Source organism: Lagenorhynchus albirostris, chromosome 13, assembly GCF_949774975.1.
Source record: "Lagenorhynchus albirostris chromosome 13, mLagAlb1.1, whole genome shotgun sequence".
In the NCBI taxonomy this organism is placed as follows: Eukaryota; Metazoa; Chordata; class Mammalia; order Artiodactyla; family Delphinidae; genus Lagenorhynchus; species Lagenorhynchus albirostris.
Window position 1 is genome coordinate 12,754,444 of NC_083107.1, and position 16,697 is coordinate 12,771,140.

A 16,697-nucleotide genomic window follows, 5' to 3' on the forward strand; every position below is an offset into this window, starting at 1 on the left:
ATTTACGACTAAAGTTGCTGTGAACATTTGTGAACAAGTCTCTTTGTAGACATACATATGTATCCTTAGTCTCGGGTAATTACGAGGTAGGATTGATAAGCTCTGTGGTTAGTGGTTTAACTTTATAAGAAAGTGTGATTTCATATCCTCACCAGCAGCATAGGAGAGACCTAGGTCCTCCACATACTCCACACTTATGTTTCAGTCTTTCCATTTTTAGACATTCTATTGGGGTATAATGGAGTCATACTGTGGTTTAAGCTTGCATTTCTCTGATAACTAATGACCTTGACAGTCTTCAAGTCCTTTGCCAAGTATATGTATTGTGACTAGTTTATTCCAGTCTGTGGCTTGCCATTTCATTTTCCTAATGGTGTCTTTCGCAGGGTAGCAGATTTTAATTTTAAAGTTCAGCCTACCATTCTTTTCTTTTGTGCTTATGCTTTTTGTTGAAAAGACTCTCTGTTCCCCCATTGAGTTATGGCCAAGGTCTCTTTTAAATTCTAAGTTATAAAATAAAAACTTTAAGAATGTTATGTGATTAAAAATTAATTCCATGAGTCCAGACTCAAGCATTTATCTGCACTTAGTTTGGTACGACCTACCTATTAGCAGGTGAAACCCTCCCTTCTAGGGCCTGCAGCATAGATTCTTCTAGTGAAGTATCTGTTTCCCTTTAGTGGGAAGTGACAAATGCCAACCCAGTTCATATTTTTGTTCAAGTACACTCCAGCTTATTTCTCAAGAAATATGAAGACATATTTAATTTATTTCATTTCTCAAAACTGGTTTTTATCATCATTACAAAAGGAACATCAGGCACTGTGCTAAGTAGTTTGCCTGAATTACCTCATTTAAGTCTCAGAGCAATCACACACGGTGGGCCCTGTTGTCCTGTTTGTATGAAAATTTCTCAAATAACTAGTTTAATTTTATATTCAGAATTTAGCATAATTGACTTGGTTTTCTTCACTAAAAAAAAAAAAAAAAAAGAGGGCTTGCCTGGTGGCGCAGTGGTTGAGAGTCTGCCTGCCAATGCAGGGGACACGGGTTCGTGCCCCGGTCCGGGAAGATCCCACATGCCGCAGAGCGGCTGGGCCCGTGAGCCATGGCCGCTGAGCCTGCACGTCCGGAGCCTGTGCTCTGCAACGGGAGGGGCCCCAACAGTGATAGGCCCACGTACCGCAAAAAAAAAAAAAAGACTATGTCTTTTTATATCAAATACAAGAGGTTAGTGACTAGTAGAAAAAGTTACCCGCTTAAGAACACAAATGTGGGCTTCCCTGGTGTCAGAGGTTAAGAATCCACCTGCCAGTGCAGGGGACCCAGGCTTGAGCCCTGGTCCAGGAAGATCCCACATGCTGCAGAGCAACTAAGCCCGTGCACCGCAACTACTGAGCCTGCGCTCTAGAGCCCGTGAGCCACAACTACTGAGCCCGCGTGCCACAACTACTGAAGCCCACGTTCCTAGAGCCCGTGCTCCGCAACAAGAGAAGCCACTGCAGTGAGCAGCCCGCGCACCGCAACAAAGAGTAGCCCCCACTCGCCGCAACTAGAGAAAGACAGCGCGCAGCAACGAAGAGTACTGCTCGCCACAACTAGAGAAAGCCCGTGAGCAGCAAATAAGACCCAACACAGCCAAAAATAAATAAAATAAATAAATTAAAAAAAAATCTCTCTATGTTTAAATAGATTCACATATCAAAATAGACTTAAAGATAAGTAACACTTTTCTTTCTTTTCAGATCTTAACTGATGTAAGAGATCTCAAATTTCCACCACTATTTACTCAGAAATATCCTTGTGAGGTTGGTATTAATTCTCATCTTTTATTTTCTTTAGCATCTTACTTAGAACGTGAAGCGTCCTTAGCAGTCAGCTCATCAGTTTCCCCGTTTTACAGATGAGGAAGCCTAAGGTCTAGAGAGGAAAGGGACCTGATCCGAAGAACACACAACTTGTTAAAACCAAAGGCTGTGACTCGGTCCCAGGTCCTGGGCCCAGTGCCCTGTGCTCCAAGCTGCATGACACCCCATCTGGGAACTGTAGCAACCTTGTGTTTCGATAAGGCTGAGCTCCTAGCTCACCCTCACAGCCGTAGAGTTGCCATTATGATCATGCCATTAATTTCTTTATCTTAGTGAATTTGGGAGAGATCTTAAAAACTGGCTTCTTTTTTTAAAAAAGTCACTAATTTCCACTGATTTTGTGTGTTGGAGTTATGCCCCTCAGGGTGACACAGTAAATGGTCCAGAAGAAGTGGGAAGGGAAAATTAAGCTGGTCTTGATGGTGAAAACTGTGTGTAATGAATTTTTCAAGTTTCTTTTTGCAGCTTTTATTTCATTATATGTCCACAAACATATCACTTTAAATTTATGTGTTGATAAATCTTGAATTTTCTTAGTAAATGAAGTTTAGGTAAATTAGACTGTGTGGCTAGTCATCAAGTTGGAAAAAGTCTAATTGATCTTTCAGTATTATAAGTATAACGAAGGGTTGCATTAAAAATGAACTTTATAACAATATAGAGATATACCGGCCTAAAGTGAAATCTATTTTACAAAAACTATTCTGTTGTGTATTTTACAAAGTCGATGATTCAATCCCGGGGCGGGGGGGGGGGGCGCATCAGAATCCATGTTATATTAAAGGGGTTCAAAAAATCAGTAAAAAGGGCTAGGTACTGATCACTGGCATGGTTATTTTTTAATTGAAATCTTTGAGATAATTGTACATTCACATACAATTGTAAGATGAATTTATTTTAAAAGTCAGAGTATGCCTGTGTTTCAAAGATGTGACTGAAGACCTTTTATTATATGTTAGAAAACAACCAATTACCCCAAAATGGTCCATGTGTATTTGGAGCAGGGGTTGGGCAAACTATGACCCACAGACCAAATCCAGCCTGCTGCCTATTTTGGTAATAAAGTTTTATGGGAACACAGCCAGGCCCACCTGTTTATATAGGGTCTGTGGCTGCTTTTGTATTTCAGTAGCAGAGTTGAGAAGTTGTGTCAGAAACTGGCTCGCAAACTTAGTATAGTTATAGAAACATCTGGCTGACTTCTGAATTAGGCAGCTGGTTAGTGGCCCTTTTATTACAAAACAGTTTTTATCTTTCAGTATGTAATGGTGCAAGACATGCTCTCCCCATCCCCTACGGAACGGCCTGAAGCTGCAAACATTATTGAAAATGCTATATTCGAGGACTTGGAGTTTCCAGGAAAAACAGTTCTCAGACAGAGGTCTCGCTCCATGAGCTCATCAGGAACAAAACAGTCAAGACACTCCAGCAGCTCCCACAGCCCTTTGCCAAGCAATTAGCCTTCAGCTCTGCTCGCCTCCCTAACAGGTGACACGGAATAGCCCACTTCGAAGGAATGTTGATTTTTCCAAAATCGTGACCTTGAAAATTTTGTTCTTTGCTCGATTTCATTTTGGACTACTTTTTCTAAATCAAATTTAAACTGGATTTTGGAGCTCAAACCTTTGAGCCAACTCTTTGATTTTTGCTCTGCTCAAGGAGAGGGCTGTCACTAGATCACACGTGGTCCTTTTCCTTCGTTGGTCTCTTGAAATCGGCCGGCCAAGCATCCTAGCCCTCACGTTTTGTCTAAGGAGGTGGAAGCAACCCCTAAAATGTATAGAGAGAATTATAAAATGGAAATATTTTTGTAGTACAGAAAAATGAAAGTCCCTACATGTAGTAACTATACTGTTCTAGAAATACACTTTCTAGAGATGACAGTGGTGATTTTGAAACTGATTTCCAAAAAAGCTGACTCCGTTTTTGTCCCTGGTGGGTAAAAGGAATCTGCATTATTTTGGAGGACAAGTGGCACAAATTGTACAGCGGTTTATGTCCATAGCTAGTTTTCTAGTGACGTTTGTAGCATTAAATAGCTTTATTCCTTAGATGGTTCTAGGGAGCGTTTAAGAGCTTTTTGTACTTTTACCTCCAGTAAAGGGAAAATGAAGCTTTTTGTGTAAATTGGTCAAAAGTTCTGGTTTGGGGAGGAAAAAAGCCGTAGTAAGAAATGAATCATATATTACAACTAACTTCTTCAATTATGGACTTTTAAAATCTAACGAAATCTTAAGTGTCTTAAATATAATACTGTAGGTTGGTTTTTTCCCAAAACTGACTGTAGATAACAGTTTAATCATCTAACTTGCTAACATGTTTTTATTTTCCACTGTAAATATGTTTATTTTTTATTTATAAAAATTCTGAACTCAATCCATTTGGGTTGGTGGTGTATAGAACGCACTTAAGTGTGTTAACTATTGTGACTTCTTTCAAGTCTAAATGATTTAATAAAACTTTAAAAAATGATTTATGGTTGATTGTTATTTTGGGGGGAACTAGCCCTGAAATGGTAGTTTTTCAGATTTATAAAATGGGATCATAGGTCTAAGAACAGTCATAACCCTACGCTCAAGAAAGCTTACTCCTAACCTGTTCTAAACAGGCATCTTCTTGTCATTTCCCAAGGACTTGACAGGACCAAGTCCTTTTCACAGTTCACTGGACTCATAATCCAGAGACATTAGCTCAGTTCCTACTCAGTGCCAGGGGCGTAAAGAGCACCCTGCCCTAAAGGGAGACCTCGAAGAGCAAAGGCTCTGGCGATGCCAGTTGTGTTGGGATCACAGTGTGTCTGACGTACCATGAGGAGGCGTGTGTCATGAGGGCACAAACCAGCTAGACACAACCTTTAAGGGTCAGATGCATGATTATTTCCATCTTACAGATATGTAATGTCTGACCCACAAAGTTTGAGCAATTTTTAAGCTGGACACGCATGTCGCAGATCTTTGTGTGCTCTGTCCTCACTCTCACTTCGCAGTGAGTCTCTAACTTTGTCTTTCTTCCCCATCCTGCTTGGCTCCTGGCCAGCCCATCTCTCTGCTTCATCTCTTGGTCGGCCTGCTTCAGTTACCTTTTTCCTCTTCACCCCAGCGAGGGATCCTGTTGATTTCTTCCCAGTCTGCCCACTCAGTCCCAGCTGTGGACCCTTTGACCCTCACGACCACCCTGAGAGCTAGCTATGAAAATGTTATAATAACGCCGTGATGGGTGTTACTATTGCCATTCTTCTTATGGTGAAACTCGGGTCCAGAAAGGTGTAATTTGCCCAAGATCACAAAGCCAATCAGAGCAGAACTGGGATCAGATCCCAGGAATTCCAGTTCCTAGTCAGGGTTTTGTCTATTCCCTCGCACCAAGTTGTCCAAAGGTTTGCAAATATCTTACATGATATAATCAGGCCTTCTTTTATTTTAATTCTGCCTGTGCCTTTGCTGGCCACTAGGATGAAAGCAGCCATGGGAAGTTAAGGGGCTGGGCTAGCAGGACCTAGCAACTCCTCAGTGGTAGCCGGCATGGAGTCTCCTGCGTTCTCACCCAGGGCCCTTTCTCCCGACTCCAAACCCTACCTCCCTTCAAGTTGTTGCTTTTCTGGCATCTTTCCAAGTCCCCTCCCTCCACACTTGCCTCTCCCTTTAACACTTTGTACTTAATAACACTTAACCATTGTCAGTCCTCAGATGCGCCTGTAACTGGTGCAAATCAACCTCCTAAATAGCTGAGGTCCCAGAGGGTAGGGACACACCTTCTTGTAAGCCCAGTAACGTCTATCATAATGTCTGGTACTTGATTACGTATTTGTCGAATTGAATTTGGAAAACATAACGTGTAACTCAAATAGCTGCAGCCCTCAGGAAATAGCCAAGTAAGGAGGAAAAGAAATGCACCGGTCACTGCAATAAATATTTGGCAAAGTGGAGGAGAAAAGATGGCTGAACAATCCTGATGTTAAAAACATAAATTATTATGAACTTTCATCAAATCTTTAACCGTGGCCGCTTTTAAGTCTTTTGTCATTTACAGACAGTTCTGGGTGTACTCTGATGCTTTTGCAAAAATGTTCCTATAAAAGGTTTCATCTTCAAGGAATTCATGGAAAAGACTCTGACAGGCACAGGTTTCTGGTAACTGACTATACTGCTGAACTGAATGAATAAGCATTTTCAGAACTCTAATGGAAAACTGATGAATTCATAAAAGTGCTAATAAAAGATCGAGATGAAAAAAAATTACATGGGACTGAGTGAACAGATGAGGATGATTATAATTTTTGTGACTTTGAATTTTAAAAAAATTAAAAAAAAAACATAAAAATCTCAAATCCTGGAAGTTTTCTAAAGGAACGGGACCTTAGGGTTTAATTTAAATGAGAGGAGAAGTGGGCTGGGACACTAGCATCCATGTGGCTCTGTCTGATGCTGTCTGCTTTAGCCTACCTCCCTCTCCATCTTTTACTGGAGTGCGTTACATCCCCGGCCGCCAGCCTGGCCTGCAGGGGAGAGATCCCAATGGGGGAGCCACGGAAGCCCGCAGCGCTTCTAGTTTCCAGGTTCCCTCATTCAGGAAGGCAGCAGCACGGGAGTGCTGGTCCAGAGGTCAGTAACCAAGCCTGCCCTTTGCCTCCTAGGAGAACAGCAGACATTTAGGATGTTCGGACAGTTTTCTTTTTCCAGATTGTTTCTCAGTGATACTTTGGATGCATTTACACCGAAAGTGATTCTATTTCTCCAAGTAAATGGGGACAGAACAAGCTTTCAATCCTACCACCGGCCATAGAGCGACTCAGTCTTACTCCTGGAGTAAGTCAAGGGCGAAGCAGGAACTCTGGGCGTTTTCTGGCTTACGACTGGTGACGTTTACTCTTTCTAGAACTGGATTTGCACGGGACTGCCTGAGGAGACTTCCCGCTTCAGGTTCTAGCCCTGCAACTACTGCAGCTGCCACTAGGGGGTCCTTTTCACCTTTTCCCCTAGAAGTGAATACGGAAGTTCCCCACCTATGATTTTCCAAATTTACAGTGGTGCAAAAGTGATACACATTTGGTAGAAACTGTACGTCGAATTTTAAATTTTGATCTTTTCCAGGGCGAGTGGTAGATAAACTATCATGATGCTGGACAGCAGAAGTCAGCCAGCCAATCAGGAAGGGAAACGATGAGACACTTAACAACAGTGCTGTACCCAGACAGCCATCCTGTTTTTCACTTCAGTACTGTATTCAATAAATTACATGTGGGACTTATCTGGTGGCGCAGTGGTTAAGAGTCCGCCTGCCAATGCAGGGGACACGGGTTCGAGCCCCGGTCCGGAAAGATCCCACATACCGCGGAGCGGCTGGGCCCGTGAGCCATGGCCGCTGAGCCTGCGCTCCGCAATGGGAGAGGCCACGACAGTGAGAGGCCCGCGTACCGCAAAAAAAAACAACAAAAAAAAACCCCAATAAACCTAGGGCATTATGCGCCTGGCTACTTCCAACAGCCTTAGCATCCCTCATCCCTGGCTCAGCGCCGCTTCTTAGAGCAGCAGAGTAGCTTCCTTCTCTGATTCCCCTGCACGGGCTGGTGCGCTAAGAAAAGATGGACTTGTAAACCCTTTGGAGGTCATGAGGAATATTTTCATCAACCACATCATAATCTTTAGTGGAATAAAATAAGACTGTTTTAGTTCTTCTTTGCAATTTCCTGCAGTTAAATTAATTGGATCCATGTGTTTCTGTAACAGCAAATATTAAGGCATTGACAGCATGGACCAAAAGTAGTTCTATAGATGTATGTCTTGCTATTTACTGTCAGACAATATGGCTCAACATTCATCTGGTGAAAAAATAAAATTATCTTCGACAGACAAAAAAGACAAAGATGGGAAAGACAGTGGGAACAGCCCTAGCGAAGGCTTGGTGGGGAAGGGTAGGAATGAGAAAGAGCTGTCGGTAGTGGGAGTGGAGAGAATTAGAGCAACTTGAGAAGTATTTTTGAGGCAGGAAGGCCAGGACACTGGAATTAAGTGAATAATAGGTAAAGGAGAAGATAGCTCTTGAATTTCTGGTGTGGAAACTTCCATAGAATCTAGAAGAAGGAGGGTGTGGTTTGGGGACAGATGTTACCCTTCAAAAATGATGAATTTCCTAGGTCTCTGTGGTTAAAAAACTGGGGCTTTAGTCGGGAGAAAATGGGAAGCCATTGAAAGTTTCTGAGCCGAGGAAGGATGTGATGAGATTTTAGGATCTCTGCAGCAAGTGAGGCAGAGGTGGCTGGAGATAGAGAGGCCTTCACCCAGCAGAGGGGCAGAGGGCTTGAGCCTGGTCAGTGGGGGCCAGAAAACACCCCCTGTCCAGCGACTAAAGCTGTGCTGGTCCCCAGGAGCTCTCTTTAGTGTTGAGTTTGGAAGCATTTCTTCAGGGGCTGCTGCAGTGCGAGCCTCCCCGTCTCCTACCTCCTGAAAAGACGGGAGCTTTTAGAGCTCGCCTAGAGAGCACGTCAGGAAAGATGACAGTGACGTCGGGATCAGCCCATCTCTTGCTAGCAGCCAGAATGTGGGCAAGGAAGAGGAACCCAGACAATGCAGAGTTCGCTGGACCAGAGTTCAGACGCCTCCAGTAAGAGCCTGAGGGAATTTGCCCTTCCCAGAAAGGTCACAAATGTGTCCAGAGGCAGGGAAAGGCTTTGATACTGAGAAGTAATGAAGGCGAAAGGGTGTTCTCTCTCCAAAAGGAGCTTTTGAAGAAATAGAGTAATGGCTGAATAGATAAATGGCTGGATATTATGCAAATGAGTCAGCAGCCTCAGGGAATGATTAAAATGTCTATTCAGCAGATAAAAGACAAATTTGCAAGTTGCAGAGGAGTAGGAATAGTATGATTGCAAACAAATGTAATGGCTTCTATATCTGTTTATTTTTATTTTTTGCTGCACCCCACAACTTGAGGGATCTTAGTTCCCCGGTCAGGGATTGAACCCACACCCTCGGCAGTAAAAGCACAAAGTCCTAACCACAGGACAGCCAGGGAATTCCCTGTATCTGTTTAAATATTTTCATGGGCATAAAGTTTAGGAATATCCACACCAGTTACCTTAGGAGAGAGGAGTGGGAGAGGAGGGCCGAGGGAGATTTTTTTTTTCCCCATAAATTAATTTATTTTTGGCTGCGTTGGGTCTCCATTGCTGCATGCGGGCTTTCTCTAGTTGCGGCGAGCGGGGACTACTCTTTGTTGCGGTGCGCGGGCTTCTCATTGCGGTGGCTTCTCTTGTTGCGGAGCACGGGCTCTAGGCGCATGGGCTTCAGTAGTTGTGGCTCGCAGGCTCAGTAGTTGTGGCTCACGGGCTCTAGAGCGCAGGCTCAGTAGTCGGGGCGCACGGGCTTAGTTGCTCTGAAGCATGTGGGATCTTCCCGGACCAGAGCTCGACCCCGTGTCCCCTGCGTTGGCAGGCAGATTCTTAATCACTGTGCCACCAGGGAAGCCCAAGGGAGATTATTAACTCCAACCTGCATCTCACTATGGTTTGACCTCTTCCAACTACTGATGCACTACTCTCAGGATTAATAATATTAAATTAATAAAACAAGAAAAAGGAAACCAATAAACCATATTTACAACATTTTAATTGATCTCATCTTTGTATCCTGCTCTATAGTTCAGAAGGCTGTAATGTGGTCTGCAACTTGGATATTTTCATATCTGTAATATCTGCTGTTTTATCTGTAAGCAAACAACACAATTATTAAAATAACACAGTAACATAACAGGAAGCTGGTAATAATCCACTTATCATCCCACCACCATTTTAACATAACAATTTCACGTCTCTGAATTCCCTTCAATCCAGAGGGCATTTTGAGGAGTGATGTGTGACAAGACACTGCGCTTTGGAATCACAATCAGCTGTATTACTATTTACTTGTTTATAATTTTCCTTGAGCCCTCTAATCTGTTTCCTCAACTGCAAGTAACACGTTGTGAAGATTAAGGGATAATAACATTTAGCGTAGAATCCCGTAAGTAGTAAGCATTCAATAAACAGAGGCTTAAAATGAAATCACAACCTCAGTTTCCTCAATGTGGAAATATTGAGTTTCCTAATATGGGCATATCAGTTTCCTAATATGGGCATAATTTGTCGCAGAGTCCTTGTGAGGATTAACGGACATAATGTGGGTTAAAGAGTCATACAAATATGTGCATATATGCAAATCTACGATTACACGATGGGGGGGTGGGGAGGTACAGAAAGAACCCCTGGCTATTACTGTCCTCAAGGAGTAGAAAGGAAGGAAACAGTAGGTGAAGGAAGAAGGAAAGATCACATAGCAAAATACGTAGCTTATAAAACTTTATAATGTTTCGGCAAAAATACAGACATTGAATATGCACGTGACAAGGACCAGAGGCTGACAGTTGATTATATGAGGGTAACGTGTTAGGTTAAGATGAAAGTATGATTATTATTAAGGCAATCAAGAGACGTCTTTTGTTAGCTGAGGGGTGTAGTGTAGGGCCGGGCAGATGGGGGTGATGCTGAGAATCCCCTTTCTTTCAGGACTTTGACGCTAAGCTGCGGGTCAACAGGGTAGCCTGCGAGTCTCCCCCCCGCCCCTCCCCGTTTGACTCCGCGGGGAGCCGGGGCTCAGGGTGGCCAGAGGGTTTGGAGATCAAAGATATGTGGATGAGACATCATTCTCTGGCCCGGGGCCGGATGTCTGGCTCGGGCGAAGCCGGGAGCGGCGCCAGGAATTATTGATGCAAAGACCGGTCTGGAAGAAAGAAGAGCTCCGACTGGCCACGTGGGGGCGACAAGACACCGAGGGAAGGCGGGGGGCTCCAAGGGCCTTGGGGTTTGCCTGGGTGTCGTCGAGAGGGTCCAGTGGCCCGTCCCTTAATGGGGCAGATGCAGGAGGACGGACTGGGCAGCGGGCACCTCGGCTGCGCGGGTGTGAGGCGGCCCGGATGCTGCGCGCGGGGAGCCGGGCCACCACCCGTTGTGAATTACCAGGCACCGCCCGCCCACCTTCCCTGGGGTTAAATGGACCCGCCTTAGCAAGTTTCAAAGGCAAACATTTCTGGAACGCCTGCTGTATACCAAGTCCTCTCCTAGGCACTGTATATTCGTGAAATCTCATCTAATCTTCACAACCACCTTGGGGGATATTATCGCCTTCATTTTATAGAGGAGGAAACTGAAACTTACTAAGTCGGAGGATTTAGCCCTAATAGGTATAATCAGGCAAGCAAGGAGAATTGTAAATCTTTTCATTTATTTATTTTACTTATTTTATTTTTGTCTGCACGTGGGCTTTCTCTAGCTGGCGAGCAGGAGCTACCCTTTGTTGCGGTGCGTGGGCTTCCCATTGCAGTGGCTTCACTTGTTTCGGAGCACGGGCTCCAGACGCGGAGTCTTCAGTAGTTATGTCACGTTGGCTTCAGTAGTTGTGGCTCGCGGGCTCTAGAGCGCAGGCTCAGTAGTTGTGGCGCAAGGGCTTAGTCGCTCCGCGGCATATGGGATCTTCCCGCACCAGGGCTCGAACCAGTGTCCCCTGCATTGGCAGGTGGGTTCTTAACCACTGCGCCACCAGGGAAGCCCTGTAAATATTTTAAAGTAAATATATGAATGAAAAGAGCTCAACCTCGCTGCTCATCAGGGAAATGCAAATGAGAGCAACAACGGGGATCCCATTTTTTCACTACTAGATGGCAAGAATTTGAAAGATTTACCTGTGTGGGTGCAAGTGTAATAAAAAAGAATTCTCCTCTACACAGTTACGAATGCAAAGAGGAATGCATTTCAGTGAATGTTTGGTATCTGTCAAAATTTGCAAGCAAATTCCTCCTGATACAGAAATCCCCCTTGTGGAATCTATTTTACAGAAATAACCACACAAGTATATTCATCTTAGTGGGAAAGGCAAATAAAGCTTTTTTGTTTTGTTTTGTTTTTTTTAAGTGATTTACCTGCTATTATGCAGCTATTGGCTGAGCCTGGGGGTCCAATCCCACGCTATCTGATTCTGATAATCTCCGCCTTTGGGCAACATCGGAGGCGGGGTGAGGGGAGGGTTCCAGTTTGAGCATTGCTCACTGGGAGCGGAATCTCTAGGGATGCTTGCTAAAATGCACATTTCTTTGGAGGCCTTTTCCCAGATTTAAAGAAACAAAAGCTTTAGGAGTGGTTATCCTAGAACCTACATTTAAAAAAAAAACAACTCCCTGGGTGATTTTGAAAGCTCTGCTTTCTCCGTCTTTGCAGCAGGTTAGAATACTGGGACCTTTAAAAATACCAATATCCAGGCCACACTCTAGCCCTATAAAACCACACCCTCTGTCTGTGAGGCCCAGGCATCGTGGTTTTTTTTTAAAGCTCCCAGGTAATTCCCAGAGGCAGCCCAGGCAGAGAACAACAGGCCTTGCCACTCATAGTATAGCTGCTGGCCCAGGAGTATTGGCAGAACTGCAGAATCTCAGATTCAACACCTCAGGCCGGCTGGATCAGAAACCACATTTTAACAGGAGCCCCCAGTGATTCATACGCAAATTAATGTTTGAGGTAGACGTGGGTGAGCGTTTTTCTATTTAATTAATTTTTATTGGAGTATGGTTGCTTTGGGGTGAGGTTTTAGATTTATTTCAACATTCCTCCTGTAGCCTGACCTCATTCTGATAGCTTGGAGAGCAGATTGGAACTCTGGGCTGCCACCTACGAGATCAAAAGCAGCTGGGCCATGGTTAATCCTGCCAACATCCCCTGATCAACTCCTCAGGGGAAAGGCAGTTCTGGAGAGAGCTATACCTCCTTGTGCAGATCCCTAAAATCTGGACAAGCAGAGGCTGAGGGAGGACTGGCCTGGATCAGTGTAAGTGCAGACAATCTGAACCCCAGGTGGATTAAAAGCATAAAGTAAATCAACCATGGGAGGCATCTAGTGAAACTTCAGATTCAAGTCTCCGTCATTCATTGGTCTCCATCACCTCTCACCAGATCCCCAAATCGGTCTCCCCACCTCCAATCTTGAAGCACTTCACGACGACACGACAGAGAATGTTCTACAGCACAAATCTGGCTCTGCTATTTATTCCCTGCTTACCATCCTTGACAGGTTTTGGGCATCCTCACATTAAAAGTCAAACTCATAAAAAAAAAAAAAAAAAGTCAAACTCATGATCTTGGCATACTAAGCCCTCCACCAACTGACCCAGCTAAGCCTCAGCTCTGGAGAACCGCCATGTGCCAACTCTGTTCAGGAATAATGACTGAACCACTGGGCTTCCCTCAAGCTGCTGTGTGCCCAGCTTCTGTATTAGTCACCCCCCCCACACTCCCTTCGCCCACACTGTCCTTGGCCCCTGGAAAGTCTTCCTCCCAGATTAAGTCTCAGGATTTCAGCCTATGACTCTGCTCCTAATCAGTCCTCATCCCAGCGAAGAGCTGAACATGATGTCATTAGGAGGAGTGTCACCTGATTTCGGATTTGAAGGCCTGTCCAGTGAGAGCAGTGGGACCGTCTTACAGACACAGCTTTCAAGAGCCAACCCTCCTTGGACATATCAGCATAGAGGTTCAGGTGTGTGTCACACAGACCCAGATCAACAGAAAACAAGGGTTCTCAACTTTGGCTGGGGACCTTTTTGAAATGTCGAAAGCTCAGGGTACACCCCAGACCAATTACATCAGAAACTGAGGAAGAGGGGGCAGTCATCAGTATTTTTATAAAGCCCCCCACCTTTTTTTTTTTTTGCGGTACGCGGGCCTCTCACTGTTGTGGCCTCTCCCGTTGCGGAGCACAGGCTCCGGACACACAGGCTCAGCGGCCATGGCTCACGGGCCCAGCCGCTCCGCAGCATGTGGGATCTTCCCCGACCGGGGCACGAACCCGCGTCCCCTGCATCGGCAGGGGGGCTCAACCACAGCGCCACCAGGGAAGCCCAGCCCCCCACCTTTGATTCTAGTGTGCAACCAAGGTGGAGAACCATTGGTGATTTATTTCTCTCCCATGAGACATTCCAGAGCTGATGTGACCGCTGTGTACCACTCAGGAATCCAGCCTCCTTCTCATACCACCCACGTGGTCCAACTGGCTCACAGTTTGTCCAAACTACAGGGTGAGGAGGGGAAGATGCACACATCACTTCTGGGTATGGCCCATTGGCTGGATGTAGTCAGAGGGCCACGTTTTATCCAAGGGAAGCTGGGAAATGTAGTCTTTATTCTAGGTGGCTGTGGCCCAGCTAGAAAACTTGGGGGCTCTGTTAATACAGAGGAGAAAATGGCTATTGGAGGAAATCAACCCAAGGAAGGATTTCCTAAAGAACAGAACGGTTGCATAATGGAAGAGGCAGTGTGCTCCCTGCCACCTGAAGAAGGAATCACACCAGTGGAAAAGTGCTGCTCTAGAGTGACCAGATACTCCGTCTGTCCCTTAATTATTCATTCTCAGCCACCACAGTCACACTGGCCTTCTTCCTGTTCCATGAGTGCACCCATCTGTCTTCCCCATCAGACGGCCTTGAGTTTGCCATGCGTCTCTCCTGTCCTTTGAGTCTCAGAGGGGTCCACTCTGAGCACCAGACCCAGAGGTGTGCTCCCACTACCCCCGCCCCTGTCAGTCCACATACTTTCTATTTCATCATGTTTATAACCTTAAGAGTTAGACTGCTGGGTTTAGTCCCAACTCAGCCCCTCACAGGCTGTGTGACTTTTCTGTGTCTCTGTTTTCTCATCTATAAAATGGGGATAAGAATAGTGCCTAGGGCTTCCCTGGTGGCACAGTGGTTGAGAATCAGCCTGCCTATGCAGGGGACACGGGTTCGAGCCCTGGTCCGGGAAGATCGCACATGCCCTGGAGCAACTAGGCCCGTGAGCCACAACTACTGAGCCTGCGCATCTGGAGCCTGTGCTCCGCAACAAAGAGAGGCCGCAATAGTGAGAGGCCCGCGCACCGCGATGAAGAGTGGCTCCCGCTTGCCACAACTAGAGAAAGCCCTCGCACAGAAACGAAGACCCAACACAGCCAAAAATAAATATAAAAATAAATAAATAAATAATTTTTAAAAAGGACCTAAAGAAGAAATACATGGCGAATATCTTAAAAAAAAAAGAATAGTGCCTATCATTATAAGGTTGTTACGCGCATAAGTTATTTCTGTAAAATAGTTAATATTAGCTGTTTTATCACTGTATCAGGTGTCTCTTCTTACGGGCAGGGAAGCCCCCTGAGATCTTTTTGCCTTCTTGCCTGTCTGTTCACTGTGGGGAAAACAGCCCCCAGAACAGTGCTTGACACTTGTAAGGCCCTCAGTTTCTTCAGGGAATTGTACACGGTGGTGGGTCCACTGCCCACTGCATTCTCCTGCCTGTGTTTCAGAACAGCCTGAGGAGTGTAACCCAGATCCCCAGATACTGACTCTGCACATCAGTTCTGCGTCTTAACAAGCCCCTAGGTGATCTGGATACAGCCCAGCCATGGATGGGGGTGGGGGAACAGGGGGAGGGGGAACCACTGGGGTAGACGACCTGAAAGCCCCTTCCAAATCTACCTGATGTGACCCCACTGTGTACGTTTTTATTTTAAATTTAATTCTTAAGGCAGTACCTGTGTGCGGTTAAAATTTCCAACAGTGCAAAAGGATAAGAAGTCCTTATGGATGGGAGGAGATGATACGCGCTCACTTTCCTGTTTCCTAGTCTGTCGCAGCTTGTGTTCCATTGATGGCCAGTTGGTGGACATTTGGATTTCTTCCAGGGCTTTGCTATTATAAATAATAATGCTGTGATTATGCCTGTACATAATCACTGAGATCCATGTGACTCTGTCCATTGGGACAAATTCCTAGGAGCAGAATTACTGGGTTGAAGTCTAAGTTTACTGAACAGAAAGGCTGTACTAATACCAAGTCCTAACAGCGATGGGTGACAGTTGGCTTCTCTGGGTTTCCACAGTGTAGTATCAATGTTTAATCTCTCCTGATCTGATAGATGTAAAAAGAATTCCCCCCCCCCGCCCCGTTGTTTGTTTTTTGTTTTTTGCCACGTGGCTTGCGGGATCTTAGTTCCCCAACCAGGAATCAAACCTGGGTCCTCGGCAGTGAGAGTGCGGAGTCCTTACCACTGGACCACCAGGGAATTCCCTCTGTTGTTTGATTATGAAGTTCAGTATCTTTCCATTGTTTAAAAGCCATGCATATTTCTTTTTCTGTGAACTTTCCATGTCTTTGCCCATCTCCCTCCCCCCCCATTTCTTCTGCCTCATTCCCACTTGCCCACCCTCTCTTCTCCCCCATTCACACCCAGGCTCCTTGCCAGGTCACCATAACCTTGTGACTGCGCCCAGAGTTTCGTCCTCAGGCCTCATGCTTCCAGGCCCAGCGGCGGCATCTGGCCCAGCCGGTCCACTGAGAGCTCCCTCCTCGCTGACATCTCTCTTCTTGGGGTTTCCAGAACGCCCACTCCCCTGGTTTTCCTCCCGCCTCCCAGCGCCTCCCCGCGTCTCCCCATCTCCGTGACTTCTCAGCCTGGACCTAGACCTCAGTCCCTGGGCTACTTCCATGCCTTGCCAATGGGGTCAGGTGCCCTGGTTTGCAGTACCATCCGTAGGCTCTTAACTGCCACGTTTCTGTCTCCAGCCGCCCCTGACCTCTGTGCCAACCTCTCCCCCAGCGTAGCCAACCACCTCCTCAAATCCACAATCGGATGTCCTCCTGAGTTTCAAACTTAACATTTCCAAAGCCAAACTGGTCTTCCCTCCCAACCCATTCTGACTGTTGTCCTCTCCAACTCAATGAGCAGTCACTCAACTTTCCAGTTTGCACAAACCCAAAACCGGAGTCCCCACTGTTGCC

At 45.6% G+C, this 16,697-nt stretch overlaps 1 protein-coding gene and 1 non-coding gene across 2 annotated transcripts in view; one reads left to right on the forward strand and one right to left on the reverse strand.

Moving 5' to 3' along the window:
• Positions 1 to 4,340, forward strand: part of EIF2AK3 (eukaryotic translation initiation factor 2 alpha kinase 3) — a 68,473-nt gene extending 64,133 nt beyond the window's left edge. The window contains exons 16-17 of the mRNA XM_060168546.1: positions 1,746 to 1,808; positions 3,128 to 4,340. Coding sequence (XP_060024529.1) covers positions 1,746 to 1,808; positions 3,128 to 3,328 — 264 coding nt within the window. The 3' untranslated portion in view covers positions 3,329 to 4,340. The remainder of the gene's footprint in view (positions 1 to 1,745; positions 1,809 to 3,127) is intronic.
• Positions 4,341 to 15,908: 11,568 nt separating this feature from the next.
• Positions 15,909 to 15,981, reverse strand: TRNAE-CUC (transfer RNA glutamic acid (anticodon CUC)). Its single transcript has one exon. It is a non-coding gene; the product is annotated as a tRNA-Glu (tRNA).
• Between the last annotated feature and the right edge of the window lie 716 nt (positions 15,982 to 16,697).